At 41.8% G+C, this 18,234-nt stretch overlaps 1 protein-coding gene across 3 annotated transcripts in view; it reads left to right on the forward strand.

The window, feature by feature from the left end:
- Positions 1 to 18,234, forward strand: part of LOC114664450 (protein AF-17-like) — a 113,754-nt gene that overhangs the window by 43,895 nt on the left and 51,625 nt on the right. For all 3 annotated transcript variants that reach the window (XM_028818530.2, XM_051918753.1, XM_051918754.1), the window contains exons 8-10: positions 2,109 to 2,195; positions 4,217 to 4,370; positions 4,885 to 5,625. In XM_028818530.2, the coding sequence (XP_028674363.2) occupies positions 2,109 to 2,195; positions 4,217 to 4,370; positions 4,885 to 5,625 (982 nt within the window). The remainder of the gene's footprint in view (positions 1 to 2,108; positions 2,196 to 4,216; positions 4,371 to 4,884; positions 5,626 to 18,234) is intronic.

The raw sequence follows: 18,234 nt of genomic DNA on the forward strand, positions 1-18,234 counted from the left end.
AGAACATACTTAGACACAACTCTATGTATGTAATGATTATTATGTCATCTGAGGTTACACTGAAGCAAAGCTGGAAAATACCAAGAAGAGAATGATCAGACAAATGTATGAAGTGTCATGGAGTGAGAGGAAGATGAATGCTGAGTTTGCAGAAGTACTTGGTGTGTAGCCAATAGTGGTGTAATTTAATTTCATAAATTACCAAGGTGGTAGGAGGCCCTTATAAAATACCTAGGAAAGCAGGCCAGAATCCCACCGGTCTGGAGGTGCTCCAAAGGGCAGTCTAGCTTCCACTTAAGTGACTGGCTTCAGCCTACACCAAGCAAAAATGTGCTTCACTCTCAAAATTCAAAAATGTATTCGATAAAGTCACAAAACACACTCAAAATGCCCCACATGGGAGAGGATCACCAGTAACCTTTGGCTTGCATTGAGAAAGGCCACAATAAATCTTTATAAATGAGGATTATTTGAATGAAAAGGAAATTCACACACAAAAAAAGTTTAAAAAATGATCAAAAAAGGACTTCCCTAAAAAGTAATCAAAAGTAAATGAGTTGCAAAGCAAAACCCTCAAGAATAATCCAAAAAACAGAAGTAATAAATAGAGAACCTGACCAAAAACACAAAGGAGAAAGCAACACAATAACTATCACAATCCGCATTTAAAATGAACCGCCTGTACTTCACTTCACAGCCTGCCTTTATGTGGATGGGGGGAGGTCCCTTATTGGCGAATAACGAGTGACCACGCCTCTTGGGGATCCACCTATAAAATACAAGAAACATGTCTGAATTGCAAAACACACATAGATAACTACATAATAACTAAACAGGATAAAAATAACAAATAGTACTTTTTAAACAAATAATACATAAATAACACAATATTATAAAAAACACTCTTAATACATAATTCGCCAGCCTCCTCACTCACTCACTCACTCACTCACTCACTCACTCACTCACTCACTCACTCACTCACTCACTCACTCACGTCCGTCAATGCGCAGTCGCCTTCTGCGCAGCTGCCCGAAAATCCTTACGAGACCGACATCGCGGCAGGCGGCGGATTTACGGCCGCGAAAATTCAAAGAGAAAGGCGACTTCGACCGACATCCAACCCCAACATCGCGGCAGGCGGTGGATTTACGGCCGCAAAAATTCAAAGAGAAAGGCGACTTCGATTAAAGCTCTAGAGGCCTGAAAGGCGATTTTGACTACAGCTCGAGGCCTAATTACGCATTCTGATTCAATTACGCATTCATTCAATACACCTATATCAGGTTTGAGGTGCTTATACTTATTACTATTCCACTCGTGTCCATTTCATCTTACGTTGTCGAAATGGGCTCTTTGTCTAGTAGATAGATAATGAAATAAGAAAACATGAGTCAAGGGAGGAACCTGGCTTGACCATAACAGACAGATGTTGTGCAGATAAAGGTGATTTGACCAATGAAAGAAGGAGAGAGTTGGGTCTTCAATTCAAAAGTGTGATCCTGTGTGAAGGGACTTCCTGTTCATGGACTACTTTTATTTTCCAGAGTTATTTATTTAATATTTTAGCAACAAATGCATGATTTTGCGCATTGTTTGTGTGACTGGATGACATGATGTGTGGATTATGCGACATGGGTAAAGTCAGATTTTTTCATGAACGTTTTTGTTATTGGTTACTGTTGTCCAACGTTAGTCAACATTGGGTTCTGTTCTGTCAAAACCTCCGGTATGTCTTTTCTCCTTGAAAACATGAGATTCAAATTTTTTCTTAGCTATCACTACAGACTAAACAGGGTAAGTAACATATTAAAGCAATATGTCATTTTCGGATGGGGCCTCACCCACTGTATATTGCTCAGTGGTGTGTATATTATAGAACACCATCTTGAACTTGCCATCTTGTTTGATATGCTTTTGAGTTTTCATGAGAGCCTCCAGCTTGTAAATAAAAATGAAATAAAATGATTGGTATAGTGGGAGTGTTCATTAAATTAGGACAGAAAAGAAACTTTTGAGAGGCTGGGTGTCTGTTACACCTCATTTTCCTATTTTGTGTTTCTTCAAATGATTTTTACTCCTGCATTTCTGGTGCCTTTTAATTGCAGAGTCACAAAGACAAAGGCCGCCAGAAGGAGAAGCATAAAAAGTCCTCAGAAACGCTCCCCACGTTGCTCCCGGGCAGCACTGATAAGGTAAGCCAGCCCCTTTAGTGAAGCAGACCGTCTCAACATGGCACCCCACAGGCTATCGCAGGGCCCACTTATGCATACACCCACACTCATTCTACACAGCGAATTTAGAGTCGTCCATTAACTTAACCTGCACATCTTTGGGGTCATGGGAAAAAACTGGAGCATATGAAGGAAAACCTACGCAGAAATAATGAAAACATGCAAATTCCACTTGGACAACGGCCGGGCTTGACTCAAACAGAACTGGATGTGCATTACTGTGCTGCCCACAAATAACTGAGTATGTGAATAATTTATATAGATGAAAAATAAAAGTAAAGGTAGTACCATAAAATAACGGTGATAACACTAGAATAATATAACAATGCTTTATAATATACATTTAATTAATTTTTATTTTATTTAGAAGAAATAACATGATGGCAAAAACAGTACAATTATTACGGTATTGGCAAAAAAACAAGTCTGATCAACTGAATAACTTCCTGTCATTTGTCAACATTTTTATGTTCTAGTCAGTCAGTCAGTCACTAGTAATTCTAATAATTTGGTACCTCTTCTAACAATAATTCTCCTAATAATTTTAATCTCTAACATCGAAAAGCGGTGAGTTCATTGCTAGGTTTTGGTAGTCAAGTTACTAACACTGGCTGGAAAACTGCCAGTTCTGCACGTCAAACCCACAGATGGCAGATGAGTGTTCCCTCAAATAGGGTGTGACATGTGAAAGGTGTGCCTGCCTTTCAAGAGACACTAGCAGCCTGGTGGTAAGCAGAAAATCGACATGTTTCAAAGAATACCTCAAGTAATCTGATTAGAGGAACTGGCGTGTCCTCGACTCAACATTCTGAGGTGGTGAGTTTATATGTTAAAGGTGAGGTGCCTAGTTACTCTGGGTGAGTTGCACTGAATGTTTGAATAAAACAGGCAAACCCACCACAAGTGTTAAAATTCAATTAGAGAATTAAGCACAGCTCAGCAGCTCTGGTTTTAAAAAAGGACACCTGAGTATAGAAGGAGAGAGACACAAGATGAGGTGTGATCGATCCATTGAGGAGCTAAGAGAGAGAGAAGCAAGTCGATTGAAAGGAGATCTAAGTGAAAGCATGCTAGTTGGGAGAAATGCTCAGTGGAAGGAGACAAAAGGGAGCACAGCCAAACGGGTCATATCTCCATTCAGATGGATGTGCTTTCAAGGACAGCAGGGTTATTTTATTGCTGGTCTGCAGCAGTGAGGAGAAGGGATAGTGGCGGGCCGGTGTACACTTCAAGGGTACCGACCTTTGAGGTGACAAAGTGCGGCAGCTCAGAAGTCCGGGTTCACAGGCGTTGTCTTGGCTGCATGGAAGACATACGGATGCCAGCGGGGAACTTTGAGCTTAGGGGAATGGGGGCAAATGGGTGTGAGAAAGGAGTGGGTAATGCCTACAATATATGGATGAGTGGCATTGGTGCAAAGGGGCCTCAACTGTCAACTGAGAGCTAAGGAGATTTGCTGGATTAGAGCTGCTCTGGGAAGGATGATTGGGTCATTTCATTATTTCTTTTTGTTGCTTTTACACAGATGGACACCCTGATATCTTTTGTTTGTTTATTTTTTTTTTAGAAAGTATGTTTTTTTCTATTTATTTAACTATTTATTATGCATCTATCAATTTGCACCTTTGTACAATGACACAGTTGTGAATAAACACAGGCACTTATTTGCACACTTTAGCTCGTTGTCCGATCTCTGTCTATGATGAGCAAGGAGCTGGTGGCCAAGGCTCCGGGTGTTCACACATACTCGCCACTTTTGAGAAGACATTTATGGTCATAAAAAAAAAATACTAGCTTCACGTGATTCTCTGGTTCAACGTTTAGAAATTGGAAAATACCTTCAGTTAATCAGCTAATGATTTAAATACATTGTGACGCCATGTGTGGTGGAACATTCAAGCACAAGGGAAGGGAATGTAAACTTTCTTAGCACCCTGTGCAAGTTTAATGGATTACTTACCGGTTTGACATTATGGTTGCAGGTGTCCTCTAGCCATCATTCCAGCTCAAAAGAAAGTGTGGAGGTCAGCCGGTCAGAAGGAAAGAGCAGGAAGATGCTGAGTCACGTCATTACTCATCGGGGCAGGAAATCAAGCAGTGGGAAGTCATTCTCATCCAATGGGCCCTTCCAACAAGGTATTGCCCTCCAAAGGCTTTTCCTTCACTCCTTCAGCAATGCCAAGACCTGACGACCAGGCAGTTAATGTAATGTTGAGAGAACTTAGACAACCCCACCGCACTTTTTTCTCTGTCCTTTGTGACACATCTTGTGTAAAATATTTATTGTATGCCAAAAGGGTCAACCCATGAGACTAGAAGAAGTGTTGGTAGCATTTGTGCCAAAAACGTGGGGTCTGGTTTGAACCTAGTGCTGACTGCTTTCAAGCCTCATATCCATGGAGGAAGCTGGTGGCTCAACTGGGAGCCTACTAGTATCAGGTTTCTGTAGAGCTCAGCAGATAGCTTGAGCTAAGCTGAGTTGACCTTGGATGTCTTTAAGCATTTCAGCTAGTCTACCAAATGTAGTACTCCTGGTCACACCAGTCCAGGTGTTGTGGGTAGCATGGCAAGTCTAGTCGAGGTATCCACCCCTTGTAGTTCCCACTTTCTTGCCCATCATCTTCTTCAATAATTGTTTTTCTTTTTGCAGTAAGTTCATCTACCTCTAGTAGTCACTCCTCTTCCCAAGACTATCTAAACTTTTCCTCTTCCAAGCTGGAAAGAGAGGAGCATGCCAAGGATGAAGAAGAGGAAGAGGAAGAAGAGGAGGAAGAGGAAGAGGAGGAAGGAGAAGATGAGGAGAAGTACATGAAAACATCTGCCACTACTGCTGCACCTTCATCCCTTCCAGTTTCCTCTCTGCCCCCAGCACTGTCAACTCCCGAATCCACCCGCAGCTCTCCCTGCTATGATGTGACCGGTAGCAACAGTGGAAACAGCTTTGAACCAAAGGTCACCATCTCCACCTTTGGCTCCATCATGCGCATTACCTCCACTGGATTAGGAAACTCGTCCAAAGTGCGTGACAACTCCCCCGGGGAGTACAAGGTGGTGAACCCCGTCAGCAGCCAGCGGAGTAAACGTCGGCCTCCAGTTTTGGATGAGGATTCAGGCGAGGACATACCTGTCAAGGTGCGAAAGCACAGAGGCAGTAGGAAGAGTAAACATGGGCCCGGCCGGCCGAAAGGCAGCAAGAATAAGGAGAGCCGGGAGAATAAGGACAGTGGACAGCATAGCTCAGTCAGCTCGACCCTGACCTCCTTGGGACCCCCATCTCTGATGTCCCCTGTTTCTTCCACTAGCCGCCCCCCTCTGAGCAGCAGTGGATATCCTAGTTCCTCTCATACCTACACCCCTGGTGGCAGCACTAACTCCTCACTGCTGGGATCAGGTAAGTGTGCGGCCATTGATGTCGAGTTAGACTCAATTCGGGGTCCAGTACTCTTTCAGTGCAATGATCATGGTGTTAGAACTTTTATGTCTTCAGCGCTCGTGTCCACTCCCATTTCTGTCTCACTGTCATGCACACATCCTCGCTCAAAAAGGCTCATGATTCTTCTGACTTTATGTGTGAGAGATCAGAAGAATTAAGACAGAGATAAAAGACTTTTGTTGACCCAAAATTTATTGTGATGTCAGTCTTTGTTCACTTGGTGTAGATAGTTTGTACCTCTGTGAAGCAGAATTGTTCAAGCTTTGGATTGTTTATCCTTTAAAAGAGAATTTGAGTGGAGGCCCATACTGTTGTTTGTAGATGGGTACAGAATTGGCTCATGCACAGGAAGCAGAGCATGATGGTGCAAGGAACTCAATCAGGATTGAGTGATGTTAAGAGTGGTGTCACGCAGGGATCAGTCCTGGGGCCACTGTTATTTATAATATATTTTTGGTTTGGATAGGATTATTAGTAACAAGATGGTTAAGTTTGCAGATGATACTAAGCTAGCTGGATTGGCAGATCTTGAATCTTGAATCTGTTGAGTTACTGGGCAGCATGCAGGCTTGGCCAGATTTGTGGCAGATAACATTTAATATAAGTAAATGTGTAGTATTACACGTAGGAAGTAAAAATATTAGGTTTGAATACAAAATGGCAGATCAGAAAATTGAAAATACACCTTTATGAGAAAGATTTAGGAGTTATAGTGGACTTTACACTGTCAACTGCTAGACAGTTTTCATGAAGCATTAGAAAGGCTAACAGAATGTCAGGTTATACTGTATAGCACCCTGATGTGTGGAGTAAAAGTCCAAGGAGGGTCTGCTCAACCTTTATAACGCTGTGGTGAGGCCTCATCTGGAGTACTGTGTACAGTTTTGGTTTCCCGGCTACAAACAGGACATATCTGCACTAGAAAAAGAGCAACTAGGCTGATTCCAGGACTAAAGTGGGTGAATTATGAAGAAAGATTAAAAGAGCTGAGCCTTTTCAGTTTGAGCAAAATGAGATTAAGAGGAGACATAATTGAAGTGTTTAAAATTATAAAGGGAATTAGTCCAGTGGATCGAGACTGTGACTTTAAAATGAATTCATCTAGAGCAGCAGTTCTCAAACTTTTTTAGAATTTCTTGTGTGGCGGTCCCTTTAAAAATTGTTAGATGGCTCGCTTTTGGAGTGCTTATATTAAAAATTAAAAAATCAATATTATTTCAAGAAAATTGGGGGCGCCAAATACTTTGCACAAGGGTGCCACATACCCACTGCGCGGCACTGTATAGGTACGGGCTTCCGTGAATAAAACATTTTTTGACAAACAATTATTTATTCAGAAAGTATTACGTTTATCTTAAAAACACAAAAAATGTAAAATATGTTGTTTGTTGATTATCTGTATCCACCTTTAGCGCTCTTATTTGCTTCTAAAATATACGAAAACTGTTCGCGAGTGTTTTGATTCTACGAAAGAATCGATAATTTTTGATTATGGTAAAAATAATAAGGACTGGTTTGTGCCGAGCGATAACGGTGGGAAAATAATGCGGTGGCAGCGAATAATGGAACAGTGGATTAGTGGTCAGGTCTAGGTGGTGGGGGTAACGATGGAGCTCAGTCACTTACTTCCCCTCGGATGGTAAAGGTTAATAATTATAAAAATATAAATAGTATAAATATGCAATCATTTCTCATGGTCCCACCGAAACCCAGTTTGAGAACTGCTGATCTAGAGCAAGGGGACACAGTTGGAAACTTGTTAAGGGTAAAGTCCACACAAACATTAGGAAGTTTTTCTCTACACAGAGAACCACAGACACATGGAATAAGCGACCAAGTAGTGTGGTAGACCGTAGAACTTTAGAGACTTTCAAAACTCGACTTGATGTTATTTTGGAATTAAGTAGATAGGACTAGCGAGCTTTGTTGGGCTGAATGGCCTGTACTCGTCTAGACTGTTGTAACAGTCTAAAGATACTCACATGATCTGATGTTATCAGGTCGTTATTATTGTCACATGCACAGAGTACAGTGAAATTGTTACTTACTTGTAATCCCATGGAGTCCGCTTTGAGAACAACTCTTTCCTTATCCTGCCATATTTTGATTAAGAATATAATAGAAAGCGCATCCTGTCGTGATCATCTTGTGTCTTGATGGCCAGGCTGTGGACAATTGCACTTCTTATCTCATTTTGAATTCACAGAGCCTTATTAGAATATTATTTTTGCTGGAGATAGTATTTATTGTGTATCTTTCATGTTTGTAGACTCATCCGATTTTGTTGGGCAGAAAAGTGTGAAGAATGAGTTGTAGAGGCAGAGACACCTTAAAAGTGTATTGGAGATAAGGCATGCCTATATGAAGAAAACGTTCTTCAGTTGTGGAGAAAGTGTAATTTTAGCAACCCTAAGCCTTCTGATACCCCCCCCCCCCTTTACCTTCCTGTGTCTTTGAACGAAGGAACACACTGGTTATGTTGGGGTACCAGCCGGGTCTTCCAGTTGAATCTTGGCAAATTTCAAACAACTTAAACTTAAGAAGAATGGCAGAACGGAAAAATAAGAAATGAAAATAATCAGCCAGGTTCAAGGCTCCGTAGAGTAGTCAATACTCCGGTGGGAGCTCCATTCTATGGTCTGTCATCTTCAGAATAAGGTGACCCTTGCCGCCAAGAGTGCTTTGGCTTTATAGTGCAGGGACTGGAAGGAGTAGAGTCAGTTTCACTCAGTGGGTGGTTTCTTGGGGCTATGAGAGGAAGAAAAGAGATGGTACAGTCAGCTACAGCACCCCCTTGTGTCCTGGAGTGTAGTGCTTGCCTCCAATGAGCCCGAAAGATGAACCTCAGACACGCATGCACGATAGCTTTTTCACCCACAAAAATTCCTTTTTCTCTGCAACCTGCGGTAAAATTCCATCCTCTCCTCCCTCTAACTTCTTCCCTGCTACCTCGGGGCAAAACACATACAAGCTGGAGACACTGGGGCAGGCAGCTGCCTAGCATTTTCAGGACGTCACTCAGTCCTTCTGACCTTTAACCACAACAGCAACATTCATATGCAGTTCATATGAAAAGTATTCACCCCATGGAAGTTTCCACATTTTATTGTTGTATAGTACTGAATCCCAGTGGATTTAGTTGTTTTTTTCTGATGCTGATTTACAGAAAAAGAGTCATTAATGTCAAAGTGGCCTAAAATAGATTAAAAAACATAAAACATAAAATAATGGATTGCGTAAGAATTAATCCCCTTTAATATAACACCACTAGATCATCACCAGTGCAACATATTGGTTTTAGATGTCACAGAATTAGTTCAATGGAGGTCATCTATCTGGGGTTTTAGTTCATTGTAGTCTAAATGCACCTGAATGTGGAAAGTTCACCTTGTGTTGAGTTAGGATGGTGGGCTAACCTACACCATGAAGACAAAAGAGCACTCAGAATAACTCTGTGAAAAATACAAGTCAGGGGGATGGAGACAAGAAAATGTCCAAGTCACTGAATGGCCGGTTCAATCAATCATTAAGAAATGGAAAGAGGATGGCAAAGCTGTCCACAAACACCGATGAAGATGAGTGAGGGTGGCCATCAAAAGACCTCTTAGAAATCTAAAGTTCTTTACTATCTAAAACTCGATTCATTTGTCAAGCTATAGTGGCTGTCATTGGAGAGACTGCACAGACAACAATGGTTGACCAAGTGCCTTCACAAGTTACAGGTTTATGGGGGAGTAGCAAAGAGAAAAAACACATAGGACATCTCCACTAGAGATTGCCAGAGGGCACATGGAAAACTGTCAAGTCAGCTTAAAGAAGGTCGTACGGTCTGGTGAGACCAAAATCAAGCTTTTTGGCAATCAGAGCAAATGCCATTGCACGTTATCAAAAACACACCGTCAACTCTGAAGCATGGTGGTAGCAACATCAGGCTGTGGGGATGCTTCTCTGCAGCTAGCTGTGGAAGGCTTTTGATGGTAAAATGAATGCAGCAAAATATGGGGAAATGCTGGAGAAAGACCAACAATGATGGGAGTGTTGGGGGTTTGGGGGGTGGTGTCCCCTTTGGTGTTTCAAATACTTTGATAGACATATTTGATATCGAATAAACACCTATAACGTAGAGAAGCAGCTGGATGCCCCACTTGGAGGTTTGAGCACAGCCATGGCGTCAGGTCAGAACGATAGGTTCCAGTACGCAACCATTTGCTGCCGGTACTCAGCTGCTGAAATGGAATGGACACTATTTTTAGGTACTACACAGTATCACAAACACTCCATCCCCACCATGAAGCATGGTGGTAGCAGCATCAGGCTGTGGGGATGCTTCTCTGCAGCAGGCCCTAGAAGGCTTGTGAGGGAAAAACGAACGCAGCAAAATCAGGGGTAATCCTGGAAGGAAAACCTTACACAGTCTGCTTGGAACTTATGTCTTGAGGAGAAGATTTGTTTTCCAGCAAGACAACGAGACAAACCATAAAGTCAAACTTACACAGTAATCGCATCAAAAAAACAACGTGAATGTCCTGGAGTGGCCGAGTTGGAGTCCAGATTTCAATCCAACTTAGAATTTGCAGCTGGACTTCATTAAGGGGGGTTCACTCACAATCTCCATGACACCTGACAGAGCTGGAGCAGTTTAGCAGAGAAAAATGTAGGGGGGAATGGCAGAGTACAGATGTGCAGAGCTGAAGGAGAAAGAAAGGCCTGTGCACACAGAGTGAAGGCTGTCATGGCTATCAAAGGTGTGTGAGTTGAAGGACAGTAAATACTTACGCATTCAGTTATTTTTCTGTTATATATTTGTAACTTAGACCGCTTTGCAGGGATCTGTTTTCACTTTGGAATTGCAAAATCTTTTTCTGTTGATCAGAGTGAAAAAAGACAACTTAACTCCACTGTGATCCAATGTTGTATAAGAATAAAATGTGAAAACTCACAAGGGGGACACTGTAAATATACTGTCTACTTATATACAGTGGGTACGGAAAGTATTCAGACCCCCTTCAATTTTTCACTCTTTGTTATATTGCAGCCATTTGCTAAAATCATTTAAATTAATTTTTTTCCTCATTAATGTACACACAGCACCCCATATTGACAGACAAAAAAAAGAATTTTTGAAATTGTTGCAGATTTATTAAAAAAGAAAAACTGAAATATCACATGGTCCTAAGTATTCAGACCCTTTGCTGTGACACTCATATATTTAACTCAGGTGCTTTCCATTTGTTCTGATCATCCTTGAGATCACCTTCATTTGAGTCCAGCTGTGTTTGATTATACTGATTGGACTTGATTAGGAAAGCCACACACCTGTCTATATAAGACCTCACAGCTCACAATGCATGTCAGAGCAAATGAGAATCATGAGGTCAAAGGAACTGCCTGAAGAGCTCAGAGACAGAATTGTGGCAAGGCACAGATCTGGCCAAGGTTACAAAAAAATTTCTGCTGCACTTAAGGTTCCCAAGAGCACAGTGGCCTCCATAATCCTTAAATGGAAGACGTTTGGGACGACCAGAACCCTTCCTAGAGCTGGCCGTCCGGCCAAGCTGAGCTACCGGGGGGGAGAAGAGCCTTGGTGAGAGAGGTAAAGAGGAACCCAAAGATCACTTTGGCTGAGCTCCAGAGATGCAGTCAGGAGATGGGAGAAAGTTGTAGAAAGTCAACCATCACTGCAGCCCTCCACCAGTCAGGGCTTTATGGCAGAGTGGCCTGTCGGAAGCCTCTCCTCAGTGCAAGACACATGACAGCCCGCATGGAGTTTGCTAAAAGACACCTGAAGGACTCTGAGATGGTGAGAAATAAGATTCTCTGGTCTGATGAGACCAAGATAGAACTTTTTGGCCTTAATTCTAAGCGGTATGTGTGGAGACAACCAGGCACTGCTCATCACTTGTCCAATACAGTCCCCACAGTGAAGCATGGCGGTGGCAGCATCATGCTGTGGGGGTGTTTTTCAGCTGCAGGGACAGGACGACTGGTTGCAATCGAGGGAAAGATGAATGCGGCCAAGTACAGGGATATCCTGGACAAAAACCTTCTCCAGAGTGCTAAGGACCTCAGACTGGGCCGAAGGTTTACCTTCCAACAAGACAATGACCCTAAGCACACAGCTAAAATAACGAAGGAGTGGCTTCACAACAACTCTGTGACTGTTCTTGAATGGCCCAGCCAGAGCCCTGACTTAAACCCAATTGAGCATCTCTGGAGAGACCTAAAAATGGCTGTCCACCAACGTTTACCATCCAACCTGACAGAACTGGAGAGGATCTGCAAGGAGGAATGGCAGAGGATCCCCAAATCCAGGTGTGAAAAACTTGTTGCATCTTTCCCAAGAAGACTCATGGCTGTATTAGCTCAAAAGGGTGCTTCTACTAAATACTGAGCAAAGGGTCTGAATACTTAGGACCATGTGATGTTTCAGTTTTTCTTTTTTAATAAATCTGCAACAATTTCAAAAATTATTTTTTTTGTCTGTCAATATGGGGTGCTGTGTGTACATTAATGAGGAAAAAAATTAATTTAAATGATTTTAGCAAATGGCTGCAATATAACAAAGAGTGAAAAATTGAAGGGGGTCTGAATACTTTCCGTACCCACTGTATACTACACTGTATATTTGTCAAGCTGCTATATAAATGTATAACATAAATGCACCATTCATTATCCTGCTGCCTAATTCAAAACGTTCCTGATGCTTACTGTAGTCTTTCTTGGTATGGCTCCCTCAGAAGCAGACCAGACAGCAGAGGCAGACATTTACAGACATTGGAGCAGAGCAGGGTGACACACACACAGCTGTCTACGCGCAGGATGTAGCCCGACCACACCACTTCCTTTTCCTGCGTGCTGCTCTAACCTGACCTACTTCAGACGGTGGCTTGAATGCATGCCAGTTCCTGTTAAGACAGCAAAGATGTGACGTATTGAAGTGCCCTTTCCAACAAGTGAGCACAGGGTGCCAGCCGGCAGAGGCGACAAGAGGAGAAATGAGGCAGTGATTGAAATACGGAGACAGGCGTGGGAAGAGTGAAAGTTCGAAGATGCAGGTGTGACATGATGGGTGTTTTATGAACTGGCAATTGGTGATTCCCAAATGTTTGAATAACATGCCATGTTAAAAAAAAATCTTTATTCATACTAAGTAGTTTAGAGAAGGTTGGAAGAAAGTGGGTACAGGAAATTGATCAATGGGTAAATAACCTGCAGGCTTACCGACTCTGTGCTTCATTGATTCACAAAGCAAGAAACGTCAGGAAGATGAGGGAAAGATTGATATATTGGTCTGAAGAAATCCCACTTGACACTTGCTCTGTCAAACCTGCAGCACAAAGTCTCCTTTTCACAGCAGGGACTGAGACTTGCTTTTTTCAACCACTGTGAAGCTTTTGTGTTGTGAGGTGCCTGTCATGCAAGCTGGTGACACACTGAGGGTTTTGAAGTAATCAACAGAAGATGGGACACCTGTGCAAATTGTTTGCTTCAACTTGCAAGGCTTCATTTACTTTAATTGCTGCAGGACATCTGTAGGTTGTAACTTATTACTGTATATACTTGTATATAAGTCGGGTCTTGAAACCCGAAAAATCGATCATAGGACCCCGACTTATACGCCCATTCAAAAATACAAAACTTTTTTTTTTTTTTTACATCTTCTTGCTTCCTCCAATCTCTCTCAGTTTCTCAGATTCATCGAATTGTGTTGCAGCAGCGCATTCACCAATTTCTTTCGCCACTTCAATGACTTTTAATTTAAAACCAACTTCATATTTTCTTCTGATCGAATGCTCCATCGTAGATAAGGGACGCTCTTACAATAAATGTGTATGAGGGTGTGAGATACAAAAAACACAAAACAGTGCAAACGTCCCTTCAGAATAGTTTGGGTATTACCGTGTGGTCACGTAGGCACAACACATTCAAAAACAGACAGTGTGCTCCGTGGTTACTCTCTCAGGTGGGCGTTAGCATATCATTATAAAATGCCAGAAATTATACGGTAAAATCAAGCCCCAGCTTATCCGTGGGAGAACTTAAACATGACTATATATGGTAGATGTTCCCTGAAGAAGGCCCATTTGTAATATTTGGATGTTTCCTTTTTTTTAGTTTTTGCTAACCTAAACTTCAAATTTAAACTTTTTGACCATTTTAGATCATCTGTTGCATTTCAACTGATTAAATTTGAAGAAAATGGAGGTGTTGTAAAATGTTTCACCAGTAGTGTGTAAATTTGCCAATCGACACTCACCAACCCATAGTGACAAAGTGAAAAAATGTTTTCAGAAAGGCTTACAAATTTATTATAAATGAAAATGTGAAATGTCTCATTCATTTAAGTATTCTGGCCCTTAATTCATTACTTTGTAGAAGCCCCTTTGGCAGCAGTTACAACTTCTTGGTAAGTTTCCACAAGCTTTGCACACCAGGATTTGGGCAGTTTATCCCATCCTTCCTGCCAGATCCTGTCAAAGTCTGTTAGACTGTAAACTGCCATCTTCAGGTCTCTCTGCAAAGAGGGGTTTAAGTTTGTGCCACTCATGGATGCTTAGAGACTTGTCCTGAAGACATGCCAGCATTGTCTTTGCTGAATGCTTCTGGTCATTGTTATGCTGAAAGGTGAACTGTTGCCCCAGTCTGAGGTCATGTGCACTCTAAGGCAGGTTTTCTTCAAGGACATCTTTGTGTTTGGCTACATTTATCCTTCCCTCAATTGTCACCTTTCCTCGTATCCCGATAGCTTGATGCTGGACCCAAATGTCCTTCACCTTAGGGATGGTGTTAGGCTGGTGATATGCAGTGATTGGTCTTCACCAGAGTCCTCCTACTTAAGAGTGTCTTTTGTTTGGCTACTCTACCATAAACATCTGAATGATGGAGTACTGCTGAGAAGGTCGTCCTTCCAACAAGTTCTCCCATCTTAGCAGAGGATTTCTGAGGCTCTGTTGGAGTGACTACTGGGTTCTTGTTCACCTCCTTAAAACAAGGCCCTTCTTGCCCGGTTACTCAGTTTGGTTGGACGGCCAACTCTAGAAAGAGCTTGCATGGCTTGGTTTTTGTTCTGACATGCAGGGTGAATTGTGGGATCTTCTATACACATGTCCACGTGTGCCTTTCTAAATGATGTCCAGTCAGTTCAGTTTGCCACAGGTGGGACTCCAGTCAAGTTCTCGACATATCTCAAGGAGAAATAAAGCAAACAGGAGGCCCATGAGCAAAATTTGGAGTGACATTGCAACGGGTCTGGATGCTTCTATGAAGGAGAGATTTCAACTTTTGATTTTGAATACATTTGTAAACCTTTCTGAAAATATGTGTTCACTTTGTCATTGATGGATTGCTGAGTATGGATTGATGAGAAATGTATCCATTGGAAATGAAATCTACAACATGATCAAGTGTATAGAAAGTAAAGGGGTCTGAATATGCCCCGAATCCAATGTATATTGGACCACCACCTCAATGATGTATGACAGACACACCAACTCTTTGTGTTTCAGTCATTCATTTCAGTCAGATTTCCTCATGAAGTACGGGGCTTTTTTAACGCAGAGTCGATTTCCTTAACCTGCTTGACTGGGCTTAGCGCCGTTGCAATGTGCTTTTATCTTACCACACGTGGCCTCACAAACGCAGAGCGGCTGCCGTATCCCCTGTGTGTAGCTCTTGATTTTTTTTTTTTTAGCTCACTTCTCATTTCTGTACTCTGATCTGGAAAAGACTGCCAAAATAGAAACACGTCACTTGGGAAAAGAAGCAATTGTTCTCACAGATAAACTGCGAGTGGAAAAAAGCACTCAGAAAGCTTAAAGTCACATGTTAACATTGAAACATAACCTCAATATTAAACGGCATTCTTTATCAGCAGTGCATTTCTTTTGTTTTTTTTAGAAGGAGAGATTCTCCCTGGATAGCAACGTGTCCGTGTTGTAGGCTCTATGTATTAAAAGGGTAGTGGACTCGCTGACCACTAGGGATAGATTAAAAGAATTTAGACCTGGATAGGAAACCCTAGTGGTACCGTTTGGTGCTGCCAGACTAGGCTCCATCTTCCTTGCACTTCCTTAACCTGCTTATCCAGGGCACAAGGAACAACACGTGGAAAGGGCACCTGTGCACCACAAGGTGAATACACACACACACACACACAATTTATCACACCAGTCCACCTAACTTGCATATCTTTGGACTGTGGGAGGAAGTCTAAGTACCCAGAGAAACTCCACAAGGTCTCCTTATTCTTGCGCCACTGTTGCCCTTCTTCAGCTCCCATGTTCCTCAATGAATGAATGAAGTGTGACATGTTAGGTGCTGATAATTAAGAATCATTTCATCTGTGGCCATCTAACATGTTGATGCCCCCTCCCATGGCTTGTTTCTGCCTTGTGCCTGATGCTACCAGGATAGTCTCTGACTCATGGCATCCCTGAATTTAACAGAGTTTAAATAAACACATGTCGTAAATGTAGGAAGGACAGTCCTTGCGTGTGTGGGAGCTGTTAGCATTTGAATTTGATGATTGCATATAGCGCGGAACTGACCTCTCTGTACTGTTATTTCCTCTGCGTGTCCTGGAGTACAAACGAAACGCCCCTATGCACCCAAAAGTGGAGACTGACAATCGGGGAAAAATAAAAACCACGTGGTCACTGATTACAACTGCAAGAAGGCATGCAAATGAATATGAATAATATGAATAATGTTGCATCCGTGCCACAATGTTTTCTGAAATGTACTATACAGGTCATAAAATGAATAATTCCACATATCATATATACAGTACCTATGTCTCTGTTTTTTGTCAGTGGGGCTTTGACATCATGGACCATAAGGTGCATACTAATTCAGCGTGAGCAGGAACACTCAATAAAACTGAATAAAAAAAAATTAAGTGACAGTGAGATACAAATAAGGCAGATTCACCAGCATTTGTGTGTCAGCTTTTATCCATCCAGATCAGAGAATGTCCAGTTCCATTGTCTCAAAACACCACTCACACCTACAGTTATTCCCAGTTTCAAATAAAAACTTAACAGCACAGATCCCTGGGGGGGCGGTAGTATGTATCGTGATCGTGACTGAGTGAATAAAAGTGAAAAAAACGCTAACTTTTACAAGTACTATAAATGTACACCGGCTGTTACAGATGCAAACCAAATGTATGTGTTTATTGTATAATATTAACAATAAGAGCAGCTCACTACTCAAAATGGTAAATATACGAGGCAGTCAGGATCGAACCGGTGGACTCTTGATTGAAGTCAGCAATTCTTAACACTGTGCCACGGAAACTGTTGTATCATCCTTGAACCTTTTGTGAAAGTGTTTATTTGATCTTTGGACTTCAGGCTTCACACATTATATAGTTTATGCCTGCATTTTGTCATTTATTACTGAAATATGAAAAACGTTTCTGTTTTAATGACGTGTTTACACAGATTATTGTAGAAACAGAACACACATGAAATGCATGTATTCCAAATAACGATCTATTATTTCCACTCTAAAACTTCAGCACTTCACTCCCAGATAATCAAGGCATGAGCTGGGAGAACTTTGTGCACGGTGGGGGAATGGAATGGTAGGCTGCTTGCTGTTTGTCTTGATTGGCACATTTACAAGACAAAAGACACTGACGGGAGAGGTGCGAAAGGATTTAAGGTGGGCCGGATTTAACAACTTTTTTCGTAGGCTTTGGTAATTCTATTGTCAGCAGTCTGTAGATGATAATGTCTGCTGAACAAACAGGTATCGCTAGCTAAGTAGAGGCAAGGTCCGCTCCAACACGTGGTGAGAGGTACAGCGACTGGAACGGAGGCTGGTGTGTGAGTGAGGAGGGCCTCTCTCCCCTCCCATGGGCCCACAGCCTCTCTTTCGGATTTGTGTAAATCGGTACTGCAAGTGAACTATGATACTTAGAGAGAGAAATCGCAAAATCAACCGGAATGTTCAAGCAAATTATAGAAAAAAACCAGATCAAAATCCGTTAAGTAGTTCTCTCGTGAAAAGTGGACAGGCATACAGACAGACAGACAAACGTTGGATAATATAATATAATATAATATAATATAATATAATATAATATAATATAATATAATATAATATAATATAATATAATATGCCCTGTAGAGTCAGCATAAGTTGGTGTCCTTGAAATGGACAAAGCAGACTTAAAAATGAATGGATATTTCCCAATTATCTGTCCATTATCTGGACCTTTGTTCCTCATGTCATGAGTAGACGATGCGTAGTTGGCGCCCCAGAACATCAGGCACAAGTTAGGAGCCAACTTTGAACAGAATGCCATCACTTGCAAGGCACCCTCATGTCACATGATATGTAATTAATTTAGAGTCACTAGTGAACTTAATGTCTGTGTCTTTGGAACAGAAAACAGAGTACAGAGAAAGAAGCCAACTTGACACTGGAGAGTGTGCAGCTTTCACACAGAGAGTGACCAGGCTAAGACTTACATGAACCTGGATGATAAGGGTTCAGGAAAGTATAAGAGAAGAATTGGAGGCAGTGGAACATAATATTTGCACAAAACTTGAAATTGAT

Source organism: Erpetoichthys calabaricus, chromosome 14 (assembly GCF_900747795.2).
Source record: "Erpetoichthys calabaricus chromosome 14, fErpCal1.3, whole genome shotgun sequence".
Taxonomy (NCBI): Eukaryota; Metazoa; Chordata; class Cladistia; order Polypteriformes; family Polypteridae; genus Erpetoichthys; species Erpetoichthys calabaricus.